At 35.2% G+C, this 17762-nt stretch overlaps 2 protein-coding genes across 2 annotated transcripts in view; both read left to right on the top strand.

Moving 5' to 3' along the window:
- Window positions 1–17762, top strand: part of LMNTD1 (lamin tail domain containing 1) — a 381533-nt gene that overhangs the window by 67826 nt on the left and 295945 nt on the right. The window lies entirely within an intron of this gene.
- On the top strand, window positions 1954–2304 carry LOC129505640 (60S ribosomal protein L36a-like). Its single transcript, XM_055318806.1, has one exon. The coding sequence runs from the start codon at window positions 1969–1971 to the stop codon at window positions 2287–2289; it is 321 nt and encodes a 106-aa protein (XP_055174781.1). The 5' UTR covers window positions 1954–1968; the 3' UTR covers window positions 2290–2304.

Below are 17762 nucleotides of genomic sequence, written 5' to 3'. Positions count from 1 at the left end.
TGCCATGGGCCTATTTTTTGTGAAGTAAGCCTAATAAAAGACATATCAAGGTTAAAAATTTAGGAAAAAAAGTCATAAATGTCCCCTACGGTTTCTCATAAAGTTTTCCCTTGAGTATACATCTTATGAGAAAACTCCTTTGTTTTCTGATTAAACATATAGCTTAGCTTTGATATCTTAGAATTGTTTTTATTTTTTTTTAACATCAAAGGTAGTAAGATGTATACATATAGAATCTTCCTGCTGGTACAATTTTTATAACATTTTACCTACAATTTCGAAAACAAGATTGGCCTTTACTTCCTAGTTAGAGGCTGATTTTACTTGGGTGATGTGGGCTATTTGTAGATTCATTCACTAACTATTTACTATACACACACACACATACACACACACACACACACACACACACATACATGCCAGGCACTGTTTGTTGATTGAGCAAGATTAACCATTAAGGACTAATTTATCCACTGTCTTCTGCCATTCAAAGCCTCTCAACAACCTCGGAAGAGTGGCTTCCATTTTATATTAAGTGTGCCAGTTTAGACATGAAATTTAAACTTAACATCAGTTTATTATTTATTTCTATCTCTTGACATTTTGTCCTCCTTTTTATTCTTTTACTTTCACCAGATGTAGTCCATCCCTTCACTCTGTAACGTGCCTTCCGTCCAGTCAGTTTTTTGAATACTGTTATCCCATGAAAAGCCATCTTTTAAATCACTTCCCAAAATAGACCATGCCTTTGGAAAACTTTTGGACATCACAAAGATGGTTTAATTCTGGGGATGGATCTCCAGAAATGGCAGGATCATTTCTCAGTGGGTTCTTTGGGGGACAGCCCTATGGAAATGCTTTCCAGACAATTAACATGGAAAATCTCTCTTTGCTGGTTAATTATCCACCTTGCAATGATGCTTATGATGTTTATGTAGATCAAAGGACCTTCAAAATTTAATATGTGCTTTACGTTCTCTACTTCTGGTTCCTAAGTCATTTCTTTGAAAACACCTTGTGATCTGCTTCCCCCCTCTCACCACCTTTGTGTAAATATTACTTCTGTACTCTTTGACTTATTGTCATTCATCATGGGTCAAAACTTCACCATAAAAAAATAATACAGCAGTTACAACAGAGTAAACAATACATGTTTTAGAACCTAGTTAACTGGGATCCCTGGGTGGCACAGCGGTTTGGCGCCTGCCTTTGGCCTAGGGCGCGATCCTGGAGACCCAGGATCGAATCCCACGTCGGGCTCCCGGTGTATGGAGCCTGCTTCTCCTTCTGCCTATGTCTCTGCCTCTTTCTCTTTCTCTCTCTCTCTCTCTGTGACTATCATAAATAAATAAAAATTAAAAAAAATTAAAAAAATAAATAAAAATTAAAAAAAAATTTAGAACCTAGTTAACTTAAGAAAATCAGGTAGAGTACTCTTTGGCAGAGAGGGCCTTTGCAGTGTGGTAGTGGCGCACTAATGCCCTTTAGCTAGAAATATGTGTATAATACAGTGTGTTGGCTAGATCTCACTGACTAAAAATGTACCACCTAGAGTATGGGTGGGATGGGGTAGAGGAAATATATGTATATGTGTGTGTGGGTAGGTGTATGTGTGTATATCTGTATATATATATATATGCATATACACATATATTTGTAATATACACATATTTTTACTTTTTATAGGAAAGTATATCAGAGATTTATAGAAATCTAGTGAAGCATCACTATTTGCAATTTTATCAAATTGGGACTGTGTGTATTACCCCAGAGATTAATTTCCAGAAAATGCTTAAGTGAATGCTCCCACAAATTATAATAGGTTTAGATAGTACATTTAGTATTTCATTTCTTTCTGCAATTGAGAATGTGGATGTTGAGATTTGTCATCCAATGGATTCTAGTGGATCTAGCCTCTCAGAATGCAGTGAAACATAGTTATTCCATGCCGATAGCGCTCTCGCAAAGATGGTGAATGTTCCTAAAACCCGCCGGACTTTATGCAAGAAGTGTGGCAAGCACCAACCCCACGAAGTGACACAGTACAAGAAAGGCAAAGATTCTCTTTATGCCCAGGGAAAGCGGCGTTATGACCGGAAGCAGAGTGGCTATGGTGGGCAGACTAAGCCAATTTTCTGGAAAAAGGCTAAAACTACAAAGAAGATTGTGCTGAGGCTTGAATGTGTTGAGCCCAACTGCAGATCTAAGAGAATGCTGGCTATTAAAAAATGCAAGCATTTTGAACTGGGAGGAGATAAGAAGAGAAAGGGCCAAGTGATCCAGTTCTAAATTTCATATTTTGTTATGAAGACAATAAAATCCTGACGTTATGTTCACTTCAAAAAAAAAAAAGAAAGAAACATAGTTATTGTTCAATGAAACAGTTGTTTACAGTTTTAATTTACATTGCCATGTTGTTTCTCACAAATCATCTGTATGCCACCTTCTTGGTGCCATGTGGTTACTTTTAATTAAATTCTCAAAGAAGCAGAACCAGCAAAGTGTATTATCATTATTCTTCATGGTGCATTGTTGGCTAAGTCCTTAATAATAAATGTGTAACATAAAATTACACATGGTGAATATTGATAACTATCCTGTAAAGAAACTGAGATTTTTAAAAATCTGAACAAACAATACTTCATGAAAAAAAATCTAGTTTATAAAAGGCAAATGTATCACATAATATATTGTAATTATTAAATGAACAAACTTGTTAAAGCATGACTTGGCTATCAAATGTCATAGAATATAGCAGATTAAGCTACTTTTTTTGAAGTCTTGCCAGATTTTTTAAAATTGAGTTTATACATTGCTTTTAACCAAGAACTCCTGTAGGCAGAGAAGAAATTAGGACTTGAAAATTCCCATCATGCTTCATTCCCTGGTGGAATTTTCAGACCTTGATTTGGTTTGTTTCATAATCAGCTTTGGTGTTCAATGGCTTCTTTTATTACAAAACAGAAAATTCTTGCCTAACACAACTCTGTTCCCTTTCTTTTTCCTGCTGTTTCTGGAGTTACAAATGGATTTAAACAAATGATTAAGTCATGCTGCAAGAGCACAGGGAACAAATGAACAACTGCAACAAGAAATTGCTAAGCTTGGGTCTGAAATCCTAGCGTTGGAGAAAGAGATGAGATCAATAATGCTCGAAAGTGTGAGTTGATGGAAAATTTGAAATAACTCCTTTGGGTTTCATACCTGCTATTTTATCCTTTCTCCTCACAGAACACAGGAATGATTGGATTGGTATTATGGAAAGCATTATAAAACAATTACTTGTTACTTTTAACTATGTAATATTTGGGAAATGTACAGATGCAACTGTCAATTTTTTTAATTACTGGACTAGTAATAATTAATAGATAATTATAAAGAGTACTGAAATGTAATGAGTGCAATAAAATGACTATGTGACTTTAAATTTGTTTTACAATTGATCATACAAGTAGCAGATAAACTCTAGGTGTTACTGAATCTTCAGATCCCATTGCAAATATATTGCTACTTTTTATTTATTTCAGGAGATGGAACATCTTTTTTTTTTAAGACTTCATTTATTTATTCATGAGAGACAGAGAGAGAGAGAGGCACAGAGACACAGGCAGAAGGATAAGCAGGCTCCATGCAGGGAACCTGATGTGGGACTCGATCTCAGGTTTCCAGGATCACGCCCTGGGCCAAAGGCGGCGCTAAACCACTGAGCCACCGGAGCTGCCTGAGATGGAACATCTTAATCTTCCTCTACATATTATATTAATTTACGCCAGACTAACTCAATGTACTTTTCTCAGCAATGAAAACCAAGTTTCTCAATATAGTAACTTACCAAAATGAGAGTTTTTCTTACAATCATGAACTGGCTAAAATTCACCAAAGATAAGAAAATGATATAATTATCACCAAGTATTGCTGTAAACCCCTTTAATCAAATATTATTAGACAAAAAAAATAATTCTTTTTATTTAAGAATGATGATTTCCACTGAACTGTACACTTAAAAGTTGTTAAATGGTCAATTTTGTGTTATATTTCTTTTCCTATAGTTGAAAAAAAGCCACAAAAAATTTGAAAAAGTATAATAATGCAGTATTCACCTGGACACCACTGCCTAAGTTAAGAAGAAAATGCTACATTTACTTTTGCTGTCTGGTGAGAGTCTTTTCAAAGTCTCATCTTCTACTTTTTTCTGCATAGAATATCCTTGTCCTGGCCTGGATTTTGCATTATCGTTCCTTTGTTATATCACTTAATCTTCCATGTCAAAGACTTTTGTAAATGAAATTTTTTTCATGTATTTTTCTGCAACAGCTTTTTGTTTAATCCTTAATTTCTGAGACCCATTCACATTATTACATGTAGCTGTACATGTATTTATTTTCACTGTTATGTAATATTCAATCACATGGCTACACCATAATCTATGTATCCATTTATTGTTGATTGATATTTGAGATGCCTCTCTTTTTACCCTTTTTCTTTTCTTTTCCTGATTATTACGCTAGTGTTGCTATGAGCCTCCCCACCCCACCCCCCGCCATGTACATGGACAATGGGACATTGTCCCCAATGGGACAAGGGATATATGCCCTTATGGCATATATCTAGGAGTAAAACAACTTTCTTTTTTTTTCTTTCTTTTTTTTTTTTTGTAAAACAACTTTCTAGATAATGTCAACATGCTTTACAAAGTAGTCATATCTATTTGTCCTCCCACCAGCCTTGTGTAAGTGCTTGAGTTACTTCATATTCTCACCCAACTTGTAGTATTTTGCCAATCTGGCATATATAACATGGTAATTCACTGAGATTTTATTTTTACCTCAATTGATTTCTATTAAGACAGTATATCTTTTTCTTTGTATTGGCCATTTGTATTTACCCTTCTGTAAAGAGCCTGTTCAAGTCTTTTGTTCATGTTTCTATTGAATTCTTTCTTTTTCTGATTCATTTGCAGAAGTTCTTTTTGTGAGTCCTGTGCATTACAAGTCTCTTCTCCCAATTTGTGACTTCTCTTTTTCACTCTTTTTTTGGTGTTTGCATCAACCATTCTTTTGCTTTCTATTATGGTTGACCTCGTGAGAGAAGGAACAAAATATTTTGTTTTCTCAATCTAGTCTATCTCTTGTCTCATAAATTATTCAGGATCTATCATCCAACAAGGCTGAGTTCATTTTTTTTTTTTTTTATCAATTGAAGGTAGCAACTACATCTCAGCATTCAACTGCATCTCATTAAGCATTTTTATGGTAGTGTTTTAGGTGTACCTGAAGCAAATAATTCTTCCATCTATTTCCTTATATCACTATACAGCATTTATTCAGTAGCCATACAACCTGACAAACATAGAGATGCTTTATTTTCTAAGATGAGAAGAAGTTGCAGATGTTCAAGACCTTCACATTAAGAGCACGGCTTTGTAGTCAGACCCAGTTTCAAATACTTTTTCCTTCACTTTTCAGATGTTTGAGAAGAGTTAAGATCTTGATGCTTCAACTTCTTTATCTCTATATTAGCACTAATAATAAGTACTTCATAGGGTTTTTGAGTATATAAAATTACATAATCTATTTAGAGTATGCATCATTAAAACATGCCCAATAAATAATAAATATTAGTGGTATTATAACTACAAAATAAATGACTATACCAAGAATCACTGCATAGAGATCCTTCTATTTTATTAAAGTATAGGAATAGAAATTTAAACTTCAGGAAAGGTCAGATTTACTACATTCAGTTCTCAGAAGTAGCACAATGAGTTCTGTAGCATCAGGGCCACAATCATAAAGTGAGACAAGGGTATGAAATGTCCTAGCCTTCTCCGTCACCAAATCCCCATTATATGTCTAGTTTAATCTAGCTGTGGCAAAAAATAAATAGAGTAATTAGGAATTTGATGACACAGAGGATGTTTTATCCCCTTAATGCAAATGGAGGACTCCTTAGAGGCTAGATTGGAATCCTTTCCCATCTCTCTATCCATGTTGAGCTTATGGGTAGCACAGAGATCTTGTGATGTAGCTCTAAATCATAAATGAAAAATGCATTATTGCTGCCCTTAAAGAGTTTATAATCTAATTGGAAAGATAACAATCCCTATAAAACAATTGGAGCCTAATGGAGAAAGGGTAATTGTAGCTTTAATTTTAATAATTACATCCTAGAACAAGTTCATTGATACAGTTAAATCATTATTAATTGGTTGTTTTGAAATTTACCTCTTATTTTTTAAAAGGGCAAATATGCTTTTAATTCAATATTGTTTCCTATCCAAATGTCATTAGTGCTGGTCCAAATTGATAGAGTGTCAGCTTCAAGTTAATTTGCTACATTTTCTTTGACTGTGTTCATTATCATTTCAAAAGTAATTCACTTGGATGATAGGAAAGGTGGATCAATTTGTGGCAGTTTAAGTGAACCAATCTGATCAAGGTTACTGACAAACAAGTAGTCATTTTCACAGACAGAGCTGAAATATTTAAACTTGTAGTTTTATACATTTCCTCCCCACTGCTTTCCCAGCTCAAGCGCAGATCTATTTTTGTCTGGGTAGTTTAAGTAAAGCATCATGTTAGTGACAGAGATGGCTCTCACAGGGAACATGAACCTTAGCTTCCCAGTGACAGCCTGTGCCTCTCTCTCCCCTCCAGGATGCTTTCCTGCTTATCAGGGGAACAAAGACAAGTGAACATAAGTCCCACTGTGCTGCTGTGTCTTCAAAAATACCTGCGAAACAGAAATCAGGGTTTCCATTTCTGAAGCAATTGCAACAACTCTTTTGCCCAGAGGAAGGGTACAGATAAATTTGCAAAACTCTTTGGAGAGTAATTTTACATTAACATACCCAGAAAACAAAATGGCAATGACTGAAAAAAACCAAAAGCATCTGCTATTCCTTTGTAAAATTTAGGATATATCTTTACTTATACAACACATTCTAAAATAAAGCTATTATTTTCCCCAGGTGGCAAATATAGATAAACACTCAGCTAGCAAAATCTTCCTCTCTGAGTTTATAGATTGCCTTTTTTCCAAGAATATAGTTTAGTGACGGTGTCAGCTGTCGTACTTACGCCATCACTCACGCAACAATTGAAATGATATGCTGTGTACTCGGCTAAGCTTAGGACAGGATGCTTATTGTCTAGCCAGGAAGCGAGGCTTTTGACATTCTCTTTGGCTGTTAAAGATAAAACACTTAAATATTTTTGAAAGTTCCCTGCTGAGTAAACATCTTCATGCACAGTACACTTTTGACAGTCTTCTAAATTCACTAGAGAATGTGTCTTTAAGGTTTTCATATATTCAAGTATTTTTTATGTGACCCCCTCTAAAATAAAATTATTTAGTAAAGAATTAAAGCCTACCAAAATTGAATGTGAATCTGAATTTGTTTTATACTGGAGAAAGATGGAGAGGAGCTATTTATAATGATAGGCTGATCATAAAAGAATCTTAATAGAAAGACTTGTTATAATTTTCTCAAGTGATCTACCTTTAGAGTCACCATTGGAATATGTGAAGAATGGCCCAATCATTTTTTTTCTTACTGAGATTTTATTGACATATCAGAGTTTTAGGTATATGGAATGGCACAATTCTGATAAAGGCAGTTGATTAGATTCCTGATTATGTTTTTGCTCTTTCAACTCAGGAGATGATGTCACCTTTACTGTTACTTCTCTCTAGCTATCTGACCAATGTCCATCAGGTTTCTAGATAAAGAAACATTTCCAGAGGTATGACTTCTGCCTATGGATGGATATAAGTCAGTTATAAGCATCAGAATGTCAGAGAGCTGTCATGTTAGAAGATAAGAGATTCCAGATGCCAGGTGGCTGCTGGTTGAGTTTTCAGGGGTTTTCTATGATGCTGAGCTATAGGCACATACCACTGTCCTTCCTCACTCATTACTGGATTCTAGTTTCTTCCTCACTACTCAGAGTATGGTGGGGGAACAATAGCATCCTTGGTACCTGGAAGTTTGTTAGAGATGCAAAATCTCAGATTCCATTCTGGGTCTACTGAATCAGAATCTGCTCTTCAACAAGATCTCTAGCTGACTTACATCCACATGAAAGTTTGAGAAGTGCTTCTTTTCTATATCAAACAATCATTCTATTTGGTCTTTCCTAAGCCCCCCTTTGCCCTATTACTTTAAGCAATTCCAAATATTCTTCAGTATTCAATTTAATTATGTAACAGGTGGTACTTAATGTTAGAGTCTGCCCTTTTTTTTTTTTAATAGAGTCTGCCTTTTCTAGGTGGAATATGAACTCAGGATTAAGGAAAGACAATATAAAAGCTGGGTTATTCATAAATTATGTTTTTTTACATTCTGAGTTTGTTACATTAAAAATATATTCTTAATGGATTGGCCTACTCAAAACTACTAGCTAAATACAATAATTATTAAATTATGATAATTATAGTAATAATGTCTGTAAATGAAACAGTTAAATGAGACATTCTCTTTACCTCTGAATTTCTGTATTTTGTGCTTTTATTGGTTTTATAATTGCCATCACATTGGGAAAAAATCAGTTTGATTTAAATCTGAAAAAAATAGATGAATAGATGTCAAAGTCTTAATTAAAGTTCCTGAGCATAATGTCTTAAGCATTAAAAAGTTTTAATGAAAGTTTTCTTTTTTTCTTTTGTTGAGGCTGGATACTATGGATAAGTTATGTGTCACACGCCATCTGTGGCACAGAAGGCCTGGATTTCTTTGGGGGAATGTCACAGTTCTATTGACTCAAACCACATTCAAAATCCTGGGCAATCTCCTTCTTCCACCACCCTATAATAGCACCATTGATGGTGATACCAGCTCAAATTTCTGCAAACACGTTATATTAGAAGTGCTCAATGTTTTATGGAAAGAAGACAAAAAAAATTCAATAATAAGCAAATAGGAAAATCACAGTACTCTAAAACACCACAAAGAAAATTTTTTCCTGTGTGCTAATCATTCTTAATTACTTGAGGTACATTGTCTCCAATAATAGGTGGGAGCCATTACTTTTACTTTAGAGTTAAAGAACTGAGGCTTAAAGAAAATTTAAAACTCTCCTAAGACTATTTTTTTTAAAGATCTTTTAAAGACTTTTAAAAGATTTATTTATTCATTTATTCAGAGAGAGAGACAGGGGCAGAGACACAGGGAGAAGCTGGCTCCACGCAGTAAGCCCGACGTGGGACTCGATCCCAGGTCTCCAGGATCACACCCCGGGCTGCAGGTGGCACTAAACCGCTGTGCCACCGGGGATGCCCTCCTAAGATTATTTAAATAATATGTTATAGAGGGATGCCTGGGTGGCTCAGCGGTTTAGCGCCTGTCTTCGGCTCAGGGTGTGATCCCGGAGTTTTTGGACTGAGTCCCACATCGGGCTCCCTGCAAGGAGCCTGCTTATCCCTCTGCCTATGTCTCTGCCTCTCTCATTCTCTGTGTCTGTCATGAATAAATAAATAAAATCTTTAAAATAATAATAATAGGTTATAGAACTCACATTCAAACTAATGTCTGAATTCCCTGAAGATAGTCTCTTTAAGCTCTATGGCTCGGAACACTTGATGTATAATAAGTAATTGCCATTTCAGGCATTAGGAAAAGACAGCTGTATATAGGCGGCCCCTATATATAGCTGCATATAGTTCAGTCCTGAACACTGAATTCTTTGGTCCTGTTGGCTAATAATAATAGGCTACTGAAGTTCTAGGTCACAGCGAGTCAGGGTCTCCAAAGGCCCTGCTTATATACTGTCCAAAAAAAGTTTGTGTTCATTTGGCTATTTGTTTTTATAGCTAACTTTTATCAGTGCTGCTATTATATTCTATTCCCTTAAGGTATTTTCTCTGTTATTGGTCACTTTCATTTTTATATTCTTCCTTCCCTTGTTATGGGGATACTCAAACTTCCATCAAACAACCAATCATCACCAACAAAAATTTTTCCCTGATTCTAATTCTCTTTCATAGTGTGGCTCCATTGTTCTATATTCCTTTGCCCTCATCTACTTTTTCAAAGAATGGCTAAGTCACTTACTGTCTATAGATCATTATTTTTCATTCACTTTTTGAACCCATTATCATCCAGGTTTCTCTTCCATCACTCACTGAACCTAATTTAACAGTGCTTAACAAGTTTCATTATGCTGAGGTCCAGTAACCTTCCTAATGGAGGAAAATGGAAATGGAAAGAGATTACAAACTATATTTATGGAATACCTACTGTGAGCCGTTTTTATGCAGTGGATTTTATGTATATTTTCTCATCTTACCCTCATAGTAACCCCATGGTATTTTTAATTATCAATACTATTATTATTAATTATTTAAAACTTAGAAAACACTTTCAGACCATTTAACTAAATTCGAGATCTGATTCAAACCCATGTGTATCTGACTCAAAATTTCCTTCTCTTTTAATATTCAAAGAAAGAAACGGAAGGAGGAAGAGAGACAGTGAGGAAAAGTGGAAAGAAAAAGCAGAGGAAAAGACTAGAGAGAAGTAGAGGAGAAAAGCTGAATCCAAAAAAGTTTCTCTACAAGAAGCAAGAGATTCAAATTGACCATTATATTAATTTCATTGTTGCCTATTCTTTAATGTTATTGTACGGGAATACCCCAATATAGGATTAAAGCAGATCATAGAAATTGGAGGAAAAAACTAACTAACAAAAATGTAGTGTACTTAATGAATACCTCTGATCTTCTTAAAATTATGTGTTCTTCTGAAATGAAGGCTACCTCTAGAGTATCAACTTGCTAATACTGCCACCTTGCTCAACTTCCTGAGGTTTTATTTAAGTTGGAAAAACTAGGATATAGAGCTGATAGCGAATGAATTTACTGATCTGTGTGTGCTATTTAAATTCTCTCAGAATTATTCAAATTTCTCTGGCCTAGAAATCAGGACAGAACCTCAGGACAGATGGCTTGGTAATGAGTTTTTCACCTCTTTCAGCTGCCAAGCAATTTGGAAATTGCACTAGGCCAGGCCCCTGTCAGTTCAGTTCAGCACTTCAACTTGAAGACTAGTCTGACACCAGGAAGTTGTCATCAGCAACAGCTAATGCTTAGCAAGTGTGGCGTGCCAAGTGTCATGAAAATGGAAAGAAAAGGTATTCTGTTCTGTTGCAACTTTCTAACAAGTTTGGGATTCAACTGAATGTCAATATTGAACTAGAAGTTCAACTTCTATCTCTAGACCAGACATCCTTCTCTGCTTTGGACTCATGTATTTGATTATCTGTTGGACATTTTTACTTGGGTATCATGGAAGCACCTCAAAATACGTATGCTCAAAACTGAATTCTTCATATTCCCCTAGAAAACTTCTTGCTCCTTTGCTTCCTATCTTCATGAATACTATTAACATCATCCAACTATCCAGGGATTCAGATTTAGAATCCTTCTGGACTAATCCCCACCCTCCCTGAGTCACATCCAATCACTGTTGATGGTACGTCTTAAATGCCTCCTAAATCTTTTCATTTCTCTCAACTCCATTGCCATCAAGTATTTTAACTCACACTTGGGCATAGCTCTCTTACTGAAGTTCATCAACTTTTTTCCTGCCTGATCCATTTTCTCCAAGGAACTGCTGTGATACCCTGCTGGAAATCATTCCATGCTTTCCACTGATTGGGAAATGACATTTGATCATCACGTAGAAAGCTGTCATTTACATTCTCAGCATCATTTCTTACCATTAGTCAGTCAGCAAATACTTACTGAGTACCCATTGTGTGCCAGACCTTGTTTAGGCTCCAGACACATAGAATGAGCAAAACAGTCACTGTCCTTAAGAAGTTTACATACATTGGGAGCAGAACGACAACAAATGTAGAAACAAACAAATGAGAAAAATTTTAGGGACTGAAAAATACCCAGAAGGGAGAGGTTTGTGGAATGTACCTTCTATACACTTTTCCTGATCCCACCTAAACTTAGATGCTTCTTGACATGTACTTCTCTGTAAGTACTACTGTCATTATAATATAGCACCCTATATTTTATTTCTTGTTTGTCTGTATTCTATGATGGATCATTATAGATTAGTAAGGGCAAAGATTCTTTATAGATATTACTACTATATCCCAGTGTCTAGTTATTGTCTGGCATATGTTAGATGTTTAATAAATATTTGTGAAATAAATGAATGCTACTTCTTTAGTATAAATTAATTTGATAAATTCTTATCTCAGTAAGTGAAAATAAATGGTATATAGTGAAATAAAAAACTAGGAGAAAATTTAAAAATGTAGGCCTTCTGAAGTTTATAATTGTCCAGATACTTGCAGACTAACATGAACTGTATTAAACTTTCAAACACATAAAGTGATTAAATTTATTTACTCCAAATCACAAATTACTATAGATAATGAAATTCTATGTATTACTGATTTCTTGGTTTTTCTTCTAATTTACTGAGAAAACCAAATTGAGACAGAACAATGGAAAAATGAAACATGAAAAAATATATTCTAATTAAAACACTGCAAGGAGAAAACATAGATGGCTTCTATGTCATTTTAGGTGAAGAAACAGGAAAGTGGGTGATAGGCATAATCATTTTAGGCACTGCTGTGCTAATACATTCTGTTTGTTCACCTTCTAAAGGGAAATGGGATGACCATACTATCTTCCATCTTCAGGCTCTGTGGAGAACATTTTGTCTACCTGTGCTTGCCATAAAGCCAAGCAAATCACAACAAATAATATCAGTTTGAATAAAAGTTTGGGTTGGCTTTTATAACCTTTAAAAAAACATATCTTGTCCCACCCTTAAAACAAAGTATTTGGTTACAGAATTTTCATGATTTTATTCTGTTGTAAATGAAAGAAACTTCTGGGAGATTTTGAGTTCCAAGTTCTTTAATATTTTCTTCTTAAATTCTTTCTTACAACATCCTGTGCTTTCACTGTGGTGGTTTAGGGTGTGTATCAGAGTTTCTGTTAGAAACATTTGCTTTAAAAAAAAATTGGCACAGAGAATCTGTAAGAAAAGCTGTCTTATCAATTTTTTTTTAATTTTTCTTAAAGGTGAATAGTGTTTTTTACTCACCATTCTTCCTCACCAAGCTCATTGCTTGCACATATTCCCAATGTATATACTTACAGTTTGAAATCAGTTGCTGGGTTCCCAAATGGAAATAGTTGTAGACAGAATGCAGCACAGTGTTGTAGAAAAGTCATGGAGTCTGGAATTAAAAACCAAGCCAGGATATTCACTCAATGATATGATGCACCCCTTCCTGTTGATCCATATTTTCATCTCCTCTCAATTCCTTTTCTAGAATATACCTCTTGAATACCTTAGTTCCAAACCAACCAAAGACTTGTTATTTATTTATTTGCTATTACTGGTTTAACCAGCTCATTGTCTTTGTAGAAACTCTTACTTGTGTACAAACACAAGTATGTAAACCTTTACCACAAATAGAAAGCCCTCCATATACTTCTTAACTTCTCAACAATTACAATGTACCTTACCCTTTTCTGGGTTTTAATGTTATGTAGCCCACATCCCATTTCAGGGCTTAAAACATGAGTGAAAGATGGACTAATAAGAAGAATCTAGCTTGGAAAAATATCTGACTAATGAATTCTGTGAATTTATGTAGCAGTCAGTCTTCAAGGCTCTGAAGTCTCAATTGTTTTAAAAAAGAAAAGAAAAAGTACACAGATCACAATTACCAGTAGCAACACTGAAAAACTCATAGAGCATGTCACTGGCAAAACTCCTTGGAGAGACAGTTTCCCAAATTGGAAAATATAAAACAAAACCTTCTTTATTTATGATAAGTATTTGAATTTCTAATTCTCTGGGCCTTATAGGTTTTTATGAAAACCAAATTCAGTTTCCCTAAGGAAACTGAGGAAGAACCACTTCCTATTGTGTAAAGTTATAGAATAGCAAAATTTTAAAGCCTTATAATTTGTTTCTGGGGTAGCATTATATTGTCCTCTTCTGGGTTATGTAAGTCTGCCTTGGCCCTTCAAACACAGAAACATTTTACCCTTGACACAATTTGGAATTTGGAACTGCCTGTGAAAACATGAATGACTTCATTTTTCCATTTGAAAAGTCCCTAAACACAAATTGATAAATTCTCAAAGAACTTCAGTGCAGAGTTTTCAGGCTAGCATTTTAACTGCCAAGACCTATATTCAAAGTACTTGAATTGCCAGAAAAAAACACAGCTGTTAATCTATGTCTCAGGCAATCTGTACACCATCTTTAAGGCAGGAGAGATTCCAAAATGGGCCAAAGGTTAGATGCAAGTCTTAGAATAACAGCGTACAGTACTGGAAGGGCAATTACCCAAGGTCAAAAACTCACATAAGTCCCAACTATTAATACTAACTCAGAATATCAGAAATTCTAAATTATTCCTTATTTTAAAAGGATCCTCCACCCCCACCCCCAACCAATCAAAAAGTTACAGGCATCTACCAGCCAAAAGTTTTCTTCTAATCTTCAGTTCTACGCTTGATAAATGCTCTTGTATCTTGTTTTAGCTATTATTTAAAGAATTGTAATGGCCTAGAAACTGGCCACCTGCAGTGATTTCATGGAGTCATGGACAGAGAGTCTCATGAGGTTGGAGCAACTGTGACAGACAGTCTCTGACATTTTCATAAACTAAATTGAAACCTTGGCACATTCTGAGCTTGTATAGCATGAGTTTCCTGCCCTGCTCCCCCTTAGCTGTATCAGTTCTACTTTAATTTCTGCCCTGATGATGTGATAATAAAATGGGTCCTTTTAAAGTCAAAATTTAAGAATGATCTGAGATACAACAAACTGCACAAATATTAAAGGAATTTGTTACCAAAAATGTGAAAATCATCTTTAGATTTTCTCAGTGTCTTTTATTATTAAAGTATAAATTGTATATCTGAATCCACCCAAAGGTTAGTCCAAAGTTTGACAGTATGGCTGCTATAGAGATAAAATTTGGGCTCTGTGTAATTTCCTATGTGCATACTCTAATTTCCATTTTTTCCCACCACTAATTCCCTAATTTGTTAGGATATTCTCATGAGAAACCCTGTCCTAGATATTCCAGAATCTCCTAAACAAAGCCAGTTGGTTATTCACACTCTTAATTCAATGAACATTTACTGAGTGTACCTTCCTTATGTCAGCCTTTTGCATATAATGTTTTGATTAATAGTCACAAAAATTCCTATTTTGCCGATGAAAAAAAAGAGTCCAGAGAGTTTCAGGAACATGTCGAAGGACATATGGCTAATAAATGGCATGACAATTCGTCTTCTCTGAAACTATTTTTAGGTACCATTAGTCACTTGGAGATACCTTAAGCTGATGTAGTGTATGCATATCACAATGGAAACCATGTGTCTACTGAACCTATGGGACTAAGTAATATAATCAGTCCTACTTTGCATTTTCTGACATGGGAATATATGGATGCTGATGATGTAAAAACTTGGTCAATAATATATCAAGTGATCTTTCCATTTCAGAAAACTTACACAACTTTCAATCAATATTAGCAACATTAAATATCACAAGTCTATTATTTTGTAAATCTCAAGAGAATTATAAATGGCACCCAAACACATGCATTTCCTAATTTATCAGTTAATGATCTTCTTTCAAGCTTCTTTGGTTTAAAAATTTTTTTAAATTTAAATTCAATTAACTTATAATGTATTATTGGTTTCAGAGGTAGAGGTCAGTGATTCATCAGTCTTATATAATACCCAGTGCTCATTATACCGTGTACCCTCCTTAATATTCATCACCCATTACCCCATGCCCCCCACACCCCTCCTTTCAGTGACTTTCAGGTTGTTTCCTATGATTAAGAGTGTCTTATGGGGTTTGTTTCCTCTCTGATTTTGTCTTGTTTTATTTTTTCCTCTCTTCCCCATGATCTTCTATTTTGTTTATTAAATTTCATGTATGAGTGAGATCATATGATAATTGTCTTTGACTTATTTCACTTAGCATAATATCCTCTAGTTCCATTCATGTCATTGCAAATGGCAAGATTTAATTTTTTGATGGCTGGGTAGTATTCCATTATACATATGTGTACCACATCTTCTTTAGCCATTCATCTTTTGGTAGATATCTGGGCTTTTTTCATAATTTGGCTATTGTGGACATTGCTGCTATAAACATTGGAGTGCAGGTGCCTCCTCAGAGCAATACATTTGTATCTTTGGGGTATATGCCCAGTAGTGCAATTGCTGGGTCCAATGGTCCAAGCTTCTTATTACCAGCTACTTTATTAAATGTAATGAGTGACGTCTCCTAGGATGATTCTTTTTTTTTTTTTTTCTTTCAAGACCTAGGTAACATTAAGACTCTCTTTGGGAGTTGTAGCTGTGATTTTAATTGGATTCCTGCCACTGTGATCCCAATCTCAGGATTTCTAATGAAAATCATAAAACTGAGTAAGAAAAAACAGAGAACAACTAGTCCTAATTTCTTAAACTGACAACCCTAGGCTGCAGCTGGCCCTAACTATATGTTGTTTATTCTCCACAGTGATGACACGTTGTGTTCTTATAATTCTTAAATTGGTTGCCCACATTTTTCAAGTGAATGATTTTCAAATAAAAACCTATATGTTGGCTTTCTCTTGAAAATTTGAAATATTAGGCAGTACTGGGCCTGCATTTCTACATGGTGAGCAGCAGATGCTTCTTGTAGATGGGTTTTGGCTTTCCAGTATGCACCATCCTGGCATTCCTTGATGGATTGGTAATATTGTGGCCAATGATCTGTTGATATTAACCATTGCATTTGTAGTTTTATTTTCTTATAGTAAATTTAAGAAAGGGAAATATTTGACTCTGTCAGAAATGGGAAAACAAGTGGTACCTGGGTGGTTCAGTAAGTTAACTGGCCAACTCTTGGTTTCAGGTCAAGTCATGACCCTCAGGGTTGTGAGATCAAGCCCCATGTCAGGCTCCATAATGGACCCTGCTTAAGATTCTCTCCCTCCCTCTCCCCCTCCTCCTTATCTCTCTCTCTCTCTGAAAAAGAAAAGAAAAGAAAGAAAGAAAAAAAAAGGAAAACAAAATAGGAGAGGGCTTTGTGTTTAAAAAAAAATAGAAGAGAGCTAGTTTCTTGGTGGAAGTGAAGAATGTGCCTTTTTGGATTCTGTGTAAATGAAATGTCTTAGCTTCAAATTCATTTATGGTATTTCCTTGGCTCTATAAGCATTTGAGAGCCATGACATAGTTTTATTTTGGTGCTCTGAACACAGAAAGCTTAAATAGCTTTCTCAGGGTTTATATTTTTAAACCATGACTAGAGTGAGGGTTTCCTTATCTATTAGTGCAGTGCTTAGCATGTGAAGGATAATAAATCCTTGAATGAGTTTGTGGACTAAAACCTAAAAGAAATTATCTTAATGTTATGAAATGTTTTCAGAAAAAGAAGACATGGAATTAAAGAAATTCATATAAATTTAAAATGGGTACAAATACTGGAGGTGCAAAGAGAAAAGAGGAAGATGGCCACAGAGTAGGAGGACCCTAGGCTCATCTCATTCCACAAACACAACTAGGTAACTATCAAATCACCCAAAATATCTCAGAAGTCAACCTGAAAACTAACAGAACAAACTCCACAACTAAAGGGAGAGAGGAGGCCACATTAAAGAAGATAGAAAGTATAGAGATGTAGTTTGGGAGAGAAACAAATCATAAGTGCTGTGAACAGGAGGGAGTCTTGGTTCTAGAGAAGAGAGAGACAAAGAGAGAGG

This window comes from Nyctereutes procyonoides, unplaced genomic scaffold, assembly GCF_905146905.1.
Source record: "Nyctereutes procyonoides isolate TBG_1078 unplaced genomic scaffold, NYPRO_anot_genome, whole genome shotgun sequence".
Taxonomy (NCBI): domain Eukaryota; kingdom Metazoa; phylum Chordata; class Mammalia; order Carnivora; family Canidae; genus Nyctereutes; species Nyctereutes procyonoides.
The sequence above is the reverse complement of the archived record's forward strand: the minus strand, read 5'-3'. Positions and strand labels throughout refer to the sequence as shown.